The following is a 17,147-nucleotide window of genomic DNA, read 5'->3' on the forward strand; positions in this document are numbered from 1 at the left end:
GGCGTGGTGGCACATGCCTATAATACCAGCTACTCGGGAGGCTGAGCCAGGAGAATCCCTTGAACCCGGGAGAAGGAAATTGCAGTGAGCCAAGATCACGCCACTGTACTCCAGCCTGGGTGACAGAGCCAGACTCCATCAAATGAATGAATGAATGAATGCATGAATGTGTGCTTTAGTGCAAATATATAGCACTTAATATGAACCTGTAGAGGTGCTAAATATTGAGCTCTAATTATTACATGTATTTTTTAAATTTCTGATACACAAAAACCAGTTTATCCCTGCTTTAACTAGTTTAACTCATCTTTATTATGTAAAACAAAGCTTTTCTTAATAATTTACATTCAAACATTTATTGATATCTAGTACCTACTTTCAAGAAACTCATAGGGCAAGTTCAATTCTTTGTTTTGTTATTAGGTCTACCTTTTTTTTCTTATAAATTAATATCTATTAGTAAATCATATGTAATTTCAAAGAAATTTAAAATTTTCTTTTCATCTTAGTTCTTCATCTTTATCCAGATCAAGAATCCAAGACCAGAACGTAAACATTTTGATTTCATAATGCCTTGGTAATAGCTATAAAAGTTTGACAATCAGTTATTCAAAATAGCCTTGTCATTTGTTTAGCTATAATAAACAGGGAATCTGCAGTATAGAGCAGTCAAGAGATTTGTCCATATGGTCCAGTGACAGTCAGAGGCTTTCCAACTGTATTTTCCTCAAGAATCTAACTGCTGGTTTGTTTTCAAAAGAAAAACTCTTTTGACATTATCCTGTTGCATTCTGATTCATTTTTATCTCACAATCATATTGCCTGAGAGAGTCCTTAGCACATCATAGATGAATTTCCACTGGGTTAATTAATAAGTGACCATAAAAGTTAAAGTCCGCTGTAACAAACTACACTGCATTTGTTCATTTAACCAATATGACTGCCTGCTATATGCCAAACAGCATGCTAGTCTCTGTGTGCACAGAGATGAACATGGTTTCATTCTCATGAAATCGACAATGTTAGTGACGAAGAGAGACATTCAACAGGAAAATAAATTATTGTTTTGTTATGATTTTAAAATATTCTAGCCAGGCGCAGTGGCTCACACCTGTAATCCCAGCATTTTGGGAGACAAAGGGGGCAGACCACGAGGTCAGGAGCTCAAGACCAACCTGGCTAACACAGTGAAACCCCATCTCTACTAAAAATAGAGGAAATAAGCCAGGCGTGGTAGTATGTACATGTCGCCCCAGCTACTTGGGAGGCTGAGGCAGGAGAATCGCTTAAACCTGGAAGGCGGAGGTTGCAGTGAGCCAAGATCCCGCCACTGCACCCCAGCCTAGGCGACAGAACAAGATTCCATCTCAAAAAAAAAAAAAAAAAAAAAAAAAAAAAAAATATATATATATATATATATATATATATATATATATATGTATGTATATATTTTTTTCCCTAAAATATTAAGAGGCAGTGCGTCTTTCCTCCATGTGAAGAAAGCTCCAGTAGCCTAACACTGTCGTCACTCTTCATCCCCTTATCCACTCTGCCCTAGGTAAAGAGACTTGCCCAACTGCAAATTTGGAAGGAGAAATAAGGCACAGTTAACCCACTTCCTCCCCACTCCTGTTTGGGACCAGTCTCTGTGCAGAGACATTCATTCTGTTCTGCTTCTATGAGATCAGGCTCTGCCTTTACAGGGTGAGGCCTGGCCCAGCAAAGCAATGCTTGAGGCAGGGTAAATCTGTCCAATTCTAGAATTCAGTGATAGAAAGCTTACTGGCCTGAAGATAAAACGCATTTTCTCTTGCTGGATACAGTGGCACACATTTATAGTCTTAGCTACTTGAGAGACTGGGACAGTAGGATTGCTTGAGCCAAAGAGTTCATCAAGGCTAAAGTGTACCATGTTCACACCTATAAATAGTCACTGCACTCCAGCCTGGGCAACACATGAGACTCTGACTCCTAAAACCAATTCTCCAGTAGTTTTATCAGTAAATAAAGTGGTTGTTTAGGCCTCTATATTAGCTTACGTTCTTCATCTTAGTTATATTCACAACCAAGATAGAAAAGAGATAGGCCATTTATTGGACCTTCTCAAGCCCCAACAAATAAAGATACATATTCCCAGGTTATACAGCCACAAAATATTAAATAGATCTGTGTTCTTTCTCATCATAGGGGTTTACCCAAAAAAGTATCCAGTAACAGAAGAATAGAAATATGCATACCATACCCTGTCGCCATTACTTTTAGATCCTATATCCTTCCCATGAAAATTCATTTTGTGGTAGTTCTGGCGTTCAGATAAATTTTTGTTTAGATGATGGCAATATATGAAATAAAGATGGATGAGAGGATGGTGTTTCTATATGCCTCAAAACTATACCTCTATTCTAGCACTTCCACCTCACTCTGAAACAGCAATTATATATATCTTTTTCCTACACTAAACTACAAGTTCTCAGAAGGCCACTAGACACATATGAGGTACTTGTTAAATGCCTGTGGACTAAATGAGACTCATAAATCTCAGTTGGCCTTAATCCAAATTTTTTAATATGCTGAACATATTTCATTCATACTGAGTTTCTGAGTATAATATAACTTTTGGGCATTTTCTATGGTAAGAAGCCTCCAAAAGGATTAGCTACTTTCACCATGTGTATCGCCACAGTATAGATCCTAACCTATCCATAATGCTTTGATGACAAAATAGGCTAGGCAAGAGTATGTAAGGACTTGGCAAGAGTCAGGAAAAACGCTTACCATATTGGAAAAACGATTCAAAACTTCTAATGTCAATTTTTAAGAATTTAGACATGTAACACTTTATTTTTTAAGTATTTTTTAATATTTAAAAAAGGGGCAGTGGGAAAGGCTATGGTTATGATCGCTAAAATTACTGATTGTTATTTTGAAAAAGAATAGCTACCCTTGACTATACGACAGCAAATATGCTAAATAACATATATATGTGCTCAGCTATACGACAGCAAATATGCTAAATAACATATATATGTGCTCAGCTATTTTCACAGCTCTCTTCTTAGGTAGACGGTATCCTCATTTTACAGTTGAAGAAAAAAGTTTAGCCAAGTGAAGTAACTTGTCCCCAGTCCCCCAGCAGATAAGTCACAGGGACTCAAGTCTTCAACTCCAAATCTCACTCTCTCATGCTTTCACTCAATATACTACTAGTGTCCAACCTGAGTACTATTTCTCATGAGATGGACAATCTACTGAGTCATAGGAACAAAATAACGTAAATCCCTTCAATATCCTTTTCACTTGTTTTTTGTTTATTAACCTAATGTGTCAATAATATATATTATTTATGAATAAATATACATAATTTTGGAATTATACATTTAATTTAGCTACTGTAACAAAACCCAGAATATCAGTAGCTTAAATAAGATTAGGTTTATTTCTCTCTTACAGTCCAATGTAAGCATTCTAGGGCCAATATGTCAGCTCCATGGTGTCGGGGCCCTTGCTCCTTATTTTACTGCTCTGCCATCCTTGTGTTCCCCTCATTCACAAGGTCCAGTGGCTGACTCACCACCACATCCACATTCAAGAAGAAGAAAGGAGCAAGAGGTGACTTTCGAGCCATGGCCCTAAGGTTTTATGTAACATTTTTTGCTCACATCCTTCTGGACACAACTTGGTCTCTTAGCTGCAAAGCCAGGCTGGGAAATTAGTCCTTATCCTGAACAGCCACAAACCCAGAAAAATCCTTCCCGCTATGGAAGAGGGGAGAATGGATTCTGGAGGACAACCAGGGAACCTCTGCCACAGGGTGTGTATGCTTTTATTACAACACTATTCTGGTATTTTCTCTCACTGGTACAAAAAGAGATTAAAGAAAACTGGAGCAAATATAACAAACTATTTCCAGGTTTGGGATTACTTTAGTAGCAAGTTAGAGGGGAAAAGTAAGGCTATGTGTAGTCCCAGAAGGGGAGGGAAATGGTCTGGAAATTCCATTAATGGTTAAGAGAATGCAGACTTCTGCTGCCAAGGTTAGGATCCCAGCTCAGCATCGTATAATCGTAGGCACAACTACTTTATCTGTAAAATATACCTATCTCCTATGGCTGCCGTGACAATTCAGAGATAGTTAAGGGCTTGCTTGGCACAAATCTTAAGAGTTCCCAATAAATGTGCTTTGCTGACCAAAAACAACTGTGGCTTTCAGTTCAGTTCTGACTTCAATTCCCTCTTTTTTCCCACCCCCCTCTATTTTCTCTTCTCTTCCCACCATAAGCCAGCAAAGATTTGTGACTCTCTTGGAGCCAGCTGTGAAGCTCCTATCTCCCTCTAAACATCTGTCGCTGGTTTGGGGGCTTCCCTGGCAGCAGCCTTCTCACCATATACCAAACTTCCCACCCTGTGGACCCTTGCATCTACCTCACATGGACACTAAAGCCAATTTGACCTAGTATCAGAACTAGTTTACCCTGACAAGACTGCATTCGATTGCTGAAACCAGTTCAGCTGGTTAAGGGTCTGTAAGCAAGTGTTAAAAAATGGCTCACCTATCTTTTTAATAATCCTTACATATTTTTAGTTCTTCTGTGGTTTCTGTGGCTTTCAATCTATACTAATAGCAGTTGTCAACATTTATTGGGCACTTTGTGTAAGATCTGTTCCAAGTCCTTTACTATCTCTTAATTCTCCCAGTGACAGCCATATGAGGTAGGTATATTTTATAGAAAGAGATTAAGTAGTTGTGCCTAGGATTACACAAGAATGCAGAACTGGGATTAACCTTGGCAGCAAAAGTTCATTTTTTAACACTTACTTACAGACCCTTAATCTGCCAAACTGGTTTCAGCAATCAAATGCACTCTTGTCAGGGCAAACTAGTTCTGATGATACTCGGTCAAAACAACTTTAGTGTCCACATGAAGTGCATAGAGATGTCCAGAGGGTAAGCAGTCTGTGGAATGGTGGGAAGGCAGCTGCCAGGGAAGCCCAAAACCAGTAACAGATCTTCAGGGGGAGACAGGAGCTACACAGCTGGCCCCAAGTGAGTCATAAATCTTTGCTAGCCTATGGAGGGAAGAGAGGAGAACATAGAAGGGGGGTAGGAAAAAACGTCATTGAAGTCAGAACTGAACTGAAAAGCCATAGTTGCTTTTTGGTTGACCAAGCACTACTAATCTTTAAGATCTAGGGGAAAAGAAGGAGAAATAAAGCCAAGTGTTTCTTATCCTGTCCAGTCTGCCTCTTCTCTACAGTCTTCAAAAGCTTGCAGTTACGTCATTTGAAAAACAATTTTTTTAAACATATTCACACTAGTAGAAGTAAAGAGTACTCTCCAGAAAGTGAAAGAAATATGATTCTATTATGGAACCATAGTTGAATTATTAATAATTTATAATATCTAGAACTAGATTTCTTTTGATTACTATAACATCTAATATATTTAAGTTTACACGAATACTTATAAAATTAATTACTCATAAATCTCTTGACTTGCCTGTGTAGCAATATATAAGAAGCATATTGGGAGAAGGTGTGCAGCTGAGTCTGTGCCATTTAAAAAATCTCTGTATCTCTTTAGTGTAACATATTTCTGCTTTCAGAGTTGAAACAGAAGCATATCAGAGTAATTCTGAGATAGTTTTATAGACTTACATTTCTATCAATTTTTTAAAAGAAGGAGAAAAATCAAGCAGGTTTATTTAGTTATTTCACTAATTAGTACCTTCTCACAAATACTCCCCCAGAAGAAACCTTCTTTTTCACTCGCCTCTTCTCTCTGTTTGACTCACAAGAAGTGCTGTCTGCCTATAAACAAAGGAAAAGGGGGTCAAATGCCATTTTCATGCTAGCACACATTTTCAGCTTCCTACATTGCCTGTTCAAATGAAAAGAAAAATTAACCATACTAGTGTTTTCAACTCTGATTAAATTTCTTTTAGGATTTTTTTGAGAATAAATTCCCAAATCTGAAGTACCAGTGCATCGAATTGTGCTGAATCGTATGACTGGGAGGAAGCTTAAGAACTAGAGAAAGAATATGGAAAATGTAGTGAGAAAGAGGTGGCTACTTATCAGATACAGACAACTTTCAACCTTATCTCATTCAGTTTTATCTCCACCTAATCGATCCCCAGACACTAATATTTAACAACATATTGCTATGTCAGTATGTCATCTGGATTCTTTTGCCATTCCCATAGTGCTGCTAATCATTCCCTAACTTCCCCATTCCCTCTTTTGTTTTTGTACTACATCCCTCTACTGTTCTAGTCTCATTTTGCTCTTTGCCTGGTCTCCCGGTTTCACTGTTTCTGAATATTTCTTATCCATCTTGGTATCCTTAAGACCCAGCACAGAAGAATCAATAAATACTATAGGAAGGAGCAAGCAGGGCTAGAAACACAATGGATAGCCACTAGATGTTAAACCTTTTTGATAATTCTTCCAGTCAGAAATGCTCTGCATCTAGTCAGGCAGGACAGCTCTGAACATAGAAGCTCCAAGAAGAACACAAGGTGCATGTCTCTGGAGAGAGCCCATGGCTGGAGTTGTTCCCCAAGGTGCTACTGCCCACACCTTTTCTAATGAGTCCAATTAGTTTAACTCAACCGTGTGTGAACATGGAAGGAGGCTGCCATTATCCAACACCGCCTGGAAAAACAACCATGCATCTGGTCCTTCCCACATCCCTCAGCTGCAAACTTGAGAACAGGATAGAGAAACTTCTAGCTTTCTCTTATAGTGGCCAGGTGTTTGTGGGCATAGGGTAATATAGATGGTCTCTTGTCTTGAAAAAAGCTTGCCAGCTAGTTTGAAGAAAAATAACCTTTGATTGGGACTTAGCATATGATATAACTGCTCTTCATACTATATATACAAAATATAGTAGGTAGCATTACCAATATTTTAAAGATGCCAAGTGTTATGGTGGCTCATACCTATAATCCCAGCACTTTAGGAGGCCAAGGCAGGCAGATCACTTGAGCTCAGGAGTTCAAGACCAGCCTGGCCAACCCCATCTCTACTAAAAATACAAAAATTAGCTGGGCTTGGTAGTACTGCCTGTAATCCCAGCTACTCGTGAGGCTAAGGCAGGAGAATCGCTTGAACCCAGGAGACGGAGGTGGCAGTGAGCCAAGATTGCACCACTGTATTCCAGCCTGGGAGACAGAGCAAGACCCTGTCAAAAAAAAAAAAAAAAAACCAGAAAAACACTCAGGTGAGGCAGGAGTTTAACCTAATCTAACTAGATGGAACTAGAGAAAGAATATAGAAAATTTAGGGGGAAGAGGTGGCTACTTGTCAGATATAGCCAATTTTCTTTTTTTTTTTTTTTTTTTTTTTTTTTTTTTTTTGAGACGGAGTTTCGCTCTTGTTACCCAGGCTGGAGTGCAATGGCGCAATCTCGGCTCACCGCAACCTCCGCCTCCTGGGTTCAGGCAATTCTCCTGCCTCAGCCTCCTGAGTAGCTGGGATTACAGGCACGCGCCACCATGCCCAGCTATTTTTTAGATTTTTAGTAGAGACAGGGTTTCACCACGTTGACCAGGATGGTCTCGATCTCTTGACCTCGTGATCCACCCGCCTCGGCCTCCCAAAGTGCTGGGATTACAGGCTTGAGCCACCGCGCCCGGCCAGATATAGCCAATTTTCTAGTGCTTTAATAGAGTAATAAGACTTCCAGAAACAGGAAGGGCATGATGGCTCACATCTGTAATCCCAGGACTTTGGGAGGGTTGAGGTGGACGGATCACTTTGAGCTCAGGACTTTGAGACCAGCCTGGGCAACATGGCAAAATTCCCTATCTCTACAAAAAATACAAAAAATTTAGCTCGACATGATGGCTTATGCCTGTAGTCCCAGCTACTCACAAGGCTGAGTCTGGAGGATTTCTTAAGCCTAGGAAGTGGAGGTTGCAGTGAGCCAAGATCGTGACCCTGCATGCCAGTGGGGCAGAGTGAGACCCTGTCTCAAAAAAATTAAAGACTTCCAAAGACAGTAATACTAATTTTTCTTTACCTTTTATATATTAGAAGAGATCTTAAGAATTCCAAATTTTCTAGAAACAATGGTTAAATACCAAAGTCTCTCCTAACACCAAATATGTAACTTGTTTTATGAAACCAAGTCTTACAACTACTTCAAAAGAAAATACATGCTTAACATTCAACAGGCCTCCATAAGTGTTCATTGCAGGTTCCAAATGGCTAAATTCTAAAAGTTTCCTCATTTGGAGAACACTTTTCACCAAGATTATTTATTTCTTTATCTTACAATAGCATAGCCAGGAAGTATATTTCTCCCCAATACATGTTTTCTCATAAACTCAAGAGAACTATATATTAAGATACTAAATATATGAATCATAATGTTTAGGCGCCAAAAGCAATTCTAAATGTAAATGCAGTCTATTACTACAACAAAATTAGATAAAAATCCTTGTAGGGAAAATATACTTTTTTTTTTTTTTGCCCTGAAAGGATTAATAGGCTTATTAAACAGATTTAAATTCTACACATAAAATTGTTGAAGAGTTTATGGATCTACAAATACAAATTGTTGCTGGGATATATGGAATTCTTATTTTTTTTAAATCCCATGCACTCTGAGAAGTTCTAGACAGCATATGAAACTAAAAGAACATTCCACCCTCTTGTTTATCAGTATAGACTCAACAGTGTCAAAACCAACCCTTTTCCGCCCCTCCAAAAGTGGGGTAGAGACAAAGAGAAAGAAGGGGAAATCAAAAACTTTTAGAACTTCCCCAAGCTAACAGCTGAATGTCGATAAGCTCACTGAAGTCCTCAAATTGCTCCACGGGCCACTCTAGGCCTATAAGCTAGGACGTTATAGGTTAGAGAGAAGCCCAGCAGAGACCACATCAAAATTCAAATCTGTTCTACACCTTTGTAGTTAGAATATAAGATTAAGTTAAACATGGAAGATAATTATGGAATATTACCAGTTCCAGGTGAGCCATCCTTGATCAGCAAACGTGGCCCAAAGCTGTAGACCAAGGACTTCCTAAATAATTCTGGTTCTGGAGACTGGTGCTACATAAATCTCCAGAGCTGGACAGACAGCTCTGCCAAAGCTATTACAATTCCCATCTAGTTTAATGTTTAAAGTGTTATATATATATGTACCAAAGAGCACAAAGGGAAAAAAAAGGACAGCTTGATGAATTTTTACAAAGTGAACACACTCCTGTGACCATGACTGAGATCAAGAAATTGAACATTACCGGCATCCCAGAAACCTCCATTTGCCCCTTCCCAGGCACTACTGGCTTGATTTATTTTACCTATTTTTGGACTACATGGAATCATATAGTATGTACTCTTTCATATTGTTTTCTTTTAGTCACCACTGTGTTTGTGAAATTCATTCACGGTGATGTGTAGAGGGGTAATTCATATATGCCATTGTATGAATATAGCAAAATGTATTAATTTAGTGTTGAGGGAATTTTCAGATGATTCTAGTTTGAGGGATGTATATAAAATAATGCTGATATGAACATTCTTGAATATATTTTTTGGTGTTCATCTGTGTACACGAAGAAACATGTACTAATTCCACTAGGAATGAATTTTCCAAAGTGGTTAAGCTGATTTACACTGCCACCATTGGTGTATAAAATCTCCAGTTGTTCCACACCTTCACCAACATTTGGTAATGTCTGTTTTAATTTTAATATATACCCATTCGGATGGGTATATATGGATATCTTGTTTGAGTTTTAATTTACATGTCTGATAACAAGTGATTTTGAGCACAATTTCTTGTTTACTGGCCACTTGGTTATCTTCTCTTGTGAAGTGCCTATTCAAGTCTTGCCCAGTTTTTTACTAGACTGTCTTTTTCACATTGATTTGTCTGAGTTCTTTATATATTCTGGATACAACTTCTTTTTCAGATAGGAGAGAAGAAAGAAAAGCAGAAAAAAGGAAATATATTTTTCTACACTTTAGCAGGCCTTTTCAAATCTTTTCATATAATCTTTGATGAACTTAAGTCTTACGTCAATGAAGTCCAGTATCCATTTTTTTCCGACCCCGAGGTTATGAAGAAAGCCTATGTTATAGTTTATCATCTCAACTTCCAACTTAAGACACATTTTGAAATATATGTTTGAATTTTCACTGTAACATTTTAACAAAATTATTACCAATTTTTAAGTTTTCATAAGTTAACCCTATTAAAAAGCTATCATTCAAAAGTTTTTAAAGAAAATTTTTCAAGCCGGGCGCGGTGGCTCAAGCCTGTAATCCCAGCACTTTGGGAGGCTGAGGCGGGTGGATCACGAGGTCGAGAGATCGAGACCATCCTGGTCAACATGGTGAAACCCCGTCTCTACTAAAAATACAAAAAATTAGCTGGGCATGGTGGCGCTTGCCTGTAATCCCAGCTACTCAGGAGGCTGAGGCAGGAGAATTGCTTGAACCCAGGAGGCGGAGGTTGCGGTGAGCCGAGATCGCGCCATTGCACTCCAGCCTGGGTAACAAGAGCGAAACTCCGTCTCAAAAAAAAAAAAAAAAAAAAAAGAAAATTTTTCAAAATAAACATTCTTAAAAGCACAGAAAGAAGAGGGTGAGGGGTTCATAATGGCAATAACAAGTGGTGTTAAAAGCACAGACTTGGGCTAGACAGATTGAAATCATGGCTAGCCATCTAACAAGCTTTGTCACTTTATACATTGTTTATCTTATCTGAGACTTGGTTTCTTCATTTGTAAAATGAAGACCATATATGCTGAAATATAAAGTCTTAATAACACTAAGCCCAACGTACTCAAAACCTATTGTTAATGATGGCCAAGATGATGTTATTTACATGAGTTAAATGACCTCATAAAACTAAGGTTTTCAGTACTGTGGGCTAAGTGCCCAGTCATGCTGCAATACAGATGATGGGAAGCCCTCAGACCAGTACAAAATGCTTGGTGGAAGGAGAGATCACGTGTGACCAGGGAGACTAGCAAAGGGGTGATAAATGAGATGGTTCCTAGGGGATTCTGAGAGACAGAGTCAATGGGCAGCTTTCAAGGTATATGGGCAAATTGAACAAAGGCTTAATGATGGGAAAGCATAGGGTAGCTTAAGAAAAAATAAGCTATCAATATATATAGGAGAATAGACAGAAATAAGGCTTGTGAGGTAGGTTAGGACTGAATATCAAACTGAAGAATCTGTACTTATTCAAGCAAGGAACATTTTCAAACTAAAGAATGACAAGAAAATCAAGCTGACCGCTGTGAGTCAGATGGATTTGGATAGGGAAGGAGTAAACACCAAAATTCTCTTAACAGTCGTTCAGACAGAAAGATACAGAAACCTAAACTAGGGAAGCAGCGAAAGTAGGGAGCATGTTCCTACCTACAGGATGGGCTCACTTTCCATATGATTTAAAGACGAAAACATGACTAATCATTAAGAGTCTAAGACTGGGTAGTTGAGAAAACAGTCATGCCATTAATTTAAATGCAGAAATAGGGAAGAGAATCTGGTCTTGCTATTGAGCTTGATTCTGGACATTTATTTTTATTCAAGCACCACCAGGAATTTCAGGTGGAAATGTCCAGCTGACGAGCAGTGAGAAATACAGGCGGGGAACCCTGGTGGGGACACGGTACTAAAGTATGGATTTGATAGTCACCTCTACAGAAGTATTAGAAAAAATATAATCTGAAGGCAGAGAGTCTGAGGTTGTTACTGCTTTACACTAGCTCTATTCTCTAACAAGACTCTAAACTTCTCTGAGCCTCTGCTTTCTCACCTATAACACAGGGATCAAAAATATGTACATCATTCTACTTCCTCCTAGGGTTGATCTAAAATGAGACAATATCTGAGAAAATGTGGTTAAAAACAGCTGTTATCAAAAAGCCATTTAAGCACTTTATATATGTTAAACTATCCTAGGAAACTATTCTAAAAATTTTTCTCTCAGTAAAAATTGTACTATTGCAGATTATTTTGGGAGCTGATCTTAAGGTACAATAGTGTGCAATCATAGGTCCTGACCAGAAGGTGGCAGGAGAAAGACTTAGTCAGGACTTCTTGATGAATCATCCATATTTATAGCCCTGAACGAAAAGTTCATTTTACTTATACTTCATATATAGTTAGACTCCCAAATACATTCTTCTTATCCTTAGCTTAGTGTGCAAGAAACTGTATTCAGGATTTCTACTCAATATTCCATTTAACATCAATACGATCCCATGAGGTTTAGGTATTATTATTTCTCATTTTAAAGATGAGGAAACAGAGATTCAAGCTTTTGCAAGTGAAAATAAGCAGTGCCAGAGTTGCAGCTGCCATGAAAGCTCAGTGACATTTGCTTATTTACAAAAATTAGGTATAACCTAAAGCAAGAATGCAAAAAACATGAACTTCAAGCATAGTAACCTTGAGTCAGTTCTCACATTGTTGATAGAGTGAAGTTTTAGGGAAGCAGAACTGTGGAGTATGAAACCAGATTCGACCTGAGAACAGATGCTTTTGAACAAGAAAAGAGAATTTCTAAATAGCTAAAGGTAGAAAGTAGATAGTTCTGAATGGCTGAAAAGAAAATGTGCAGCTTGGGGGACTACCCCAAAAGACTGTCCCGCCTAGGCAGCTGAAGAACAACAACTTAGCCTTGACAACAAAGCAAGATTCCGTCCTTACAAAAAACAAATACATAAACTAATTGGCCAGGTGTGTTGGTGTACAGCTGTAGACCCAGCTACTTGGGAGGCTGAGGCAAGAGGATCACTTGAACCTAGGGAGCTCGAGGCTACAGTGCCCTATGATGGCATCACTGTACTGTAGTATGGCTGATAAGAGCAAAACCCTGTCTCAAAAAAAAGAAAACATCTTACCTTTCTACTTTTGGGGACACTAGGAGTCACAGAGTCCCTGCCACAAGGTGGAGAGGTAACAGATTTGATTGGAAGCTGTAAGTTATAAATGGTGCTGTGTCCTCTAGCCCTCTAACTAACACCACATGACTGTACAGCTGGCCTCTCTGATACTAAAGTTTCCCCACAGGCTAAAGGCAATACAAGAAGAGGGTTGCAAAAATGAAGAGGATAGATTAATTATTATAGTTAATTATATTCCTTGGAAAATCAAGCACTGGTGAGACACCAAAACCCAAAGAAACTGAGAAAGTGGTCTATATTTATATATACATAGAAATACACATACATGTTTGCAGATTAAACAGAATTTTGTCTAATATGGTATGTACTAAATTGTTAACAGTAGCTTCCTCTGGAGAGTGGAACTTCGCGTCAGAAGGAACATCTATCTTGTTTTTAATGCTACACATCAAACACATTTTATTATTTTAATATTTTTAAAGTGCTTATTAAAGAGACCAATGAATGGTTTGTGTAAAATAAAAAGAAGCCAGGAAATTTCTATAATACTAATAGATCAGATTTGAGGTGACACAAGCCTCAAACAGAATTAATCCATCCATGATGACTGATGAAGAAACCTCCCTATGGAAAGAAAATATGAAACGTACCTGAATCCCTACACTGTATCACAGTGATTTGTCTATAGGACCACACTGTGACCATCTTCACTTATAAAAGAGAGTGAGGGTCAAAGCTTCCCTGGTACACTTTCGGCCTACTCTCCTTTGAGACTAGATGGTATGAAATACTAGGGGTCTCTTGCTGTCACTTTTATTCTGCTTTCTGTACTTCACCTCCTATTCTGTACTTGTTCTTTGTATGTTTCTCATGTTTCTTTTTTGCTTCCTTCTATGTATTTCTCCTTTTTGTCATTTGAAGCATTTTTCCATTTTCTAGTGCTATATTCTGAATTCCAAATTCATAATTCCCATTTTGAAAAGAACCAAAGCAGCTGGGCACAGTGGCTCATGCCTTTAACCCCAGCATTTTGGGAGGCTGGGGCGGGCAGATCACTTGAGATGAGGAGTTCTAGACTAGCCTAGCCAACATAGTGAAACCCCTGTCTCTAAAAAACACACAAAAAATTAGCTGGGCATCGTGGTGAGCACCTGTGATCCCAGCTATTCGGGAGGCTGAGGCAGAGAATCACTTGAACCTGAGAGGCAGAGACTACAGTGAGCCAAGATTGGGCCACTGCACCCCAGCCTGGGTGACAGAGCAAGACTCTATCTCAAAAAAAGAAAAAGAAAAGAAAAGAAAAGAAAAAGAAATGAGCCAAGAGGGCTAAGGCTATGGGATCAAAAGACCAGACCAGAAATTGAGTACTGATTCTGCCACTACTGACTGTGTGAATTTAGACAAGTCACTTAATCACTCTGAGCCTCAGTTTTCCGTACGTTAACAGGGCAAGGTCAAAAAGTGTTACACAAACGTGAGTTTTTATGAGTCTGTAATCTGAGCAAAAGGATGCTATGACAACTTCTATGCTGGCTCTTTTCTACTTTTAAAACTATTCTTTGGGGGAACTAAAACTTTCTAAAATGGATTCCATTCAAAGCACTTTATTTTGGTTATTTAGAATATTAAAACATATATACCCTCCGCTGTCTTAGAATTCTTACTGATTATTCTGCTTATGAAAGTATTTTTTTCTTCTATAATACAATAATAACAATAATACTTAGGACCAAGCTGCTATTTGAACATAGATGATAGACAGATAGACAGATAGATAAACAGATAGGTAGGTAGATAGATAGAGACAGGTGTGTGTGTATATAGAAAGTTACATAGTTACAGTTTGTGTGTGTGTGTTCCTTTAATCCTGTCATCAGCTCTAGAAAGTATAAGTTACCATCTCCAGTTTATAGCTGAGGCACAAAAAGGTTAAATAAGTAGCCCAAATCAAAAAAGACTGTAACCAGGATTCAAGTCCAAAGAGCCCCAGCCCAAAGCTTGTTCTCTTAGCCACTCTTGTATATATTTTTTGACAAAAATAAATGTATTAAAAAGGACACTAACCATGGCCACAATGTTGGGGACTTGAATTTTTTCCAGTGTTTCCCTGAGCTGATCGACCTCTGCTCGATATTCATCAAGCTGACATTCTAATTTTTCTCTACGTAGTCGTTCATACTCCAGCTGGTCCTGCAGTTCTTTGATGGTCCTATCAAAAACAAATTTTTTAAAAAATCAATCACCAATGTCAACTAACAATTATTTTTAATAGTGGAAAGAATCCATGCATTGTGTTTAAGGCAAATAAAGAAATCATTTATTCAACAAATACATATTAAGGGTCTACTATGAATGAGCACTGACCTGGGCACTAGAGATATAGTGGTGAGCAAAAGGCCCAAAATCTGCCTTCCTGGACCTTACTTTAATAGTAGAGAGATGCAGACAATAAGAAAAATAAATAAGTAAAATATATGATATGTTGGAAGATAATAAGTGCTAAGGGAGAAAACAAAAATAAAGCAGGAAAGAGTAGTATAAAATGATAAAATGGTGTAGAGGAGGGGGTTAACATTTCATACACAGTGGCCAGGGAAGGCTTTACTGATATGAGGGCTTCTAAGACAATCCCTGAAGGATATAAGAGAGATAACCATGTAGACATTGGAAAAAAAGTGTTCCAGAGAAAAGGAACAAGTGCAAAGACCCTAAAGCTGAAGTATGCCTGATAAAGTACAAGAACACCAGAGGCCAACACAACAGAATTGTTTAAAGAATTAAAAAGGAGGCCAGGCATGGTAGCTCATACCTATAATCCCAGCACTTTGGGAGGCCAAGGCAGATGGATCACTTGAGGCCAGGAATTTGAGACCCACCTGGACAACACAGTGAAACCTAATCGCAGCTACCTGGGAAGCTGACACAGGAGAATCTGACACCACTTGAACCTAAGAGGTGAGGATGCAGTGGCCACTGCACTCCAGCATGGATGACAGAATGAAACTGTCTCAAAAAAAAAAAAAAAAAAGAGAGAGAGAGATTGAGAGAAAGAAGGCCAGGCAGAGTGGTTCACGCCTGTAATTCCAGCACTTTGGGAGGCCACAGCAGAACTGCTTGAGCCCAGGAGTTCAAGACCAGACTGGGCAACATAGCGAGACCCCCACCTCTACCAAAAAGAAAATTTTTTTAAGTTTTCCCCATGGTGATATATGCCTGTAGCCCCAGCAACCTGGGAAACTTAGGTGGGGGACCTCTTGAGCCCAAGAGGTCAAGGCTGCAGTGAGCTGTGATCACACCACTGCACTCTAGCCTAGGTAACAGAGTGAGACTCTTCCTATAAAAGAAAAAGAAGGGAGGAAAATTTGTGTGAGTCAGAGAGGTAAAAAGAGAACCAGAATAAGTAGGGCCTTCTAAATCACAGTAAGCACTTTGGCTTTTACTCTGAGTAAGATGGGAAGACATTGGAGAGTCTGAGTAGAAAAAGAGCATGATCTGACCTTTAATGTGATTACTCTGAATACTGTTTTAATATGATTACACTGGATATGATATGATTTACTCTGTTTTAATATGATTAATCCGGATACTGGGTTAAGAACAGACTACAGGGTAGTGGAGTGGGGGATATGGGGACAGGGACAGGAAGTAGAACAACTATCAAGAGGATGTCACTAACAATCCAGACAAGAGATGTTGTAACTTGAACCAGGATTTTTTTCTACCTTATCACTGGATGGTGAGGGGAAACAGAATTCCCAAGGCATCCTAGGTTGGGTCCCAGGAGGGCATTCTAAGAATATACAGTAGTAGTTCTGGTACAGAAATGAGTAAAGGTTAAGATTGGGGATAGAGAAGGAGAATGTCAATTGTGGAAGCCTAGAAGTTCAGCAAATAAGAAGGGAATATCATCCCCAGGACAGAGTAGCACAAATATATTTTATTGTGTTGTGAGTATGGTCTAACTGATGGATAACAATAAGAATCAAAAGACATTCCTCAAACCAATACTTGCCCAGTTTTTCTTTACAACTATATTTAAGATCAGGGTTTGTACCCAAAGAATAAATGTCTTAAGATGCACTTAACACGGCCATGTGTGGTAGTCCTCGCCTGTAATCCCAACACTTTGGGAGGCAGAGGCAGGTGGATCACCTGAAGCCAGGGATTTCAGACCAGCCTGGCCAACATGGTGAAACCCCACCTCTACAAAAATACAGAAACTAGCCAGGCATGATGGCAGATGCCTGTAATCCCAGCTCAGGAGGCTGAGGC

At 38.8% G+C, this 17,147-nt stretch overlaps 1 protein-coding gene across 2 annotated transcripts in view; it reads right to left on the minus strand.

Annotated features, from left to right (window-relative positions):
- Positions 1–1,454: 1,454 nt before the first annotated feature.
- ANKRD42 (ankyrin repeat domain 42) overlaps positions 1,455–17,147 on the minus strand; it is a 75,299-nt gene continuing 59,606 nt past the window's right edge. For both annotated transcript variants that reach the window (XM_003935095.4, XM_074400385.1), the window contains 3 exons: positions 14,940–15,084; positions 5,726–5,808; positions 1,455–5,067 (listed from right to left, as the gene is read on the minus strand). In XM_003935095.4, the coding sequence (XP_003935144.3) occupies positions 5,010–5,067; positions 5,726–5,808; positions 14,940–15,084 (286 nt within the window). In that variant the 3' untranslated portion in view covers positions 1,455–5,009. The remainder of the gene's footprint in view (positions 5,068–5,725; positions 5,809–14,939; positions 15,085–17,147) is intronic.

Source organism: Saimiri boliviensis, chromosome 6, assembly GCF_048565385.1.
Source record: "Saimiri boliviensis isolate mSaiBol1 chromosome 6, mSaiBol1.pri, whole genome shotgun sequence".
Taxonomy (NCBI): Eukaryota; Metazoa; Chordata; class Mammalia; order Primates; family Cebidae; genus Saimiri; species Saimiri boliviensis.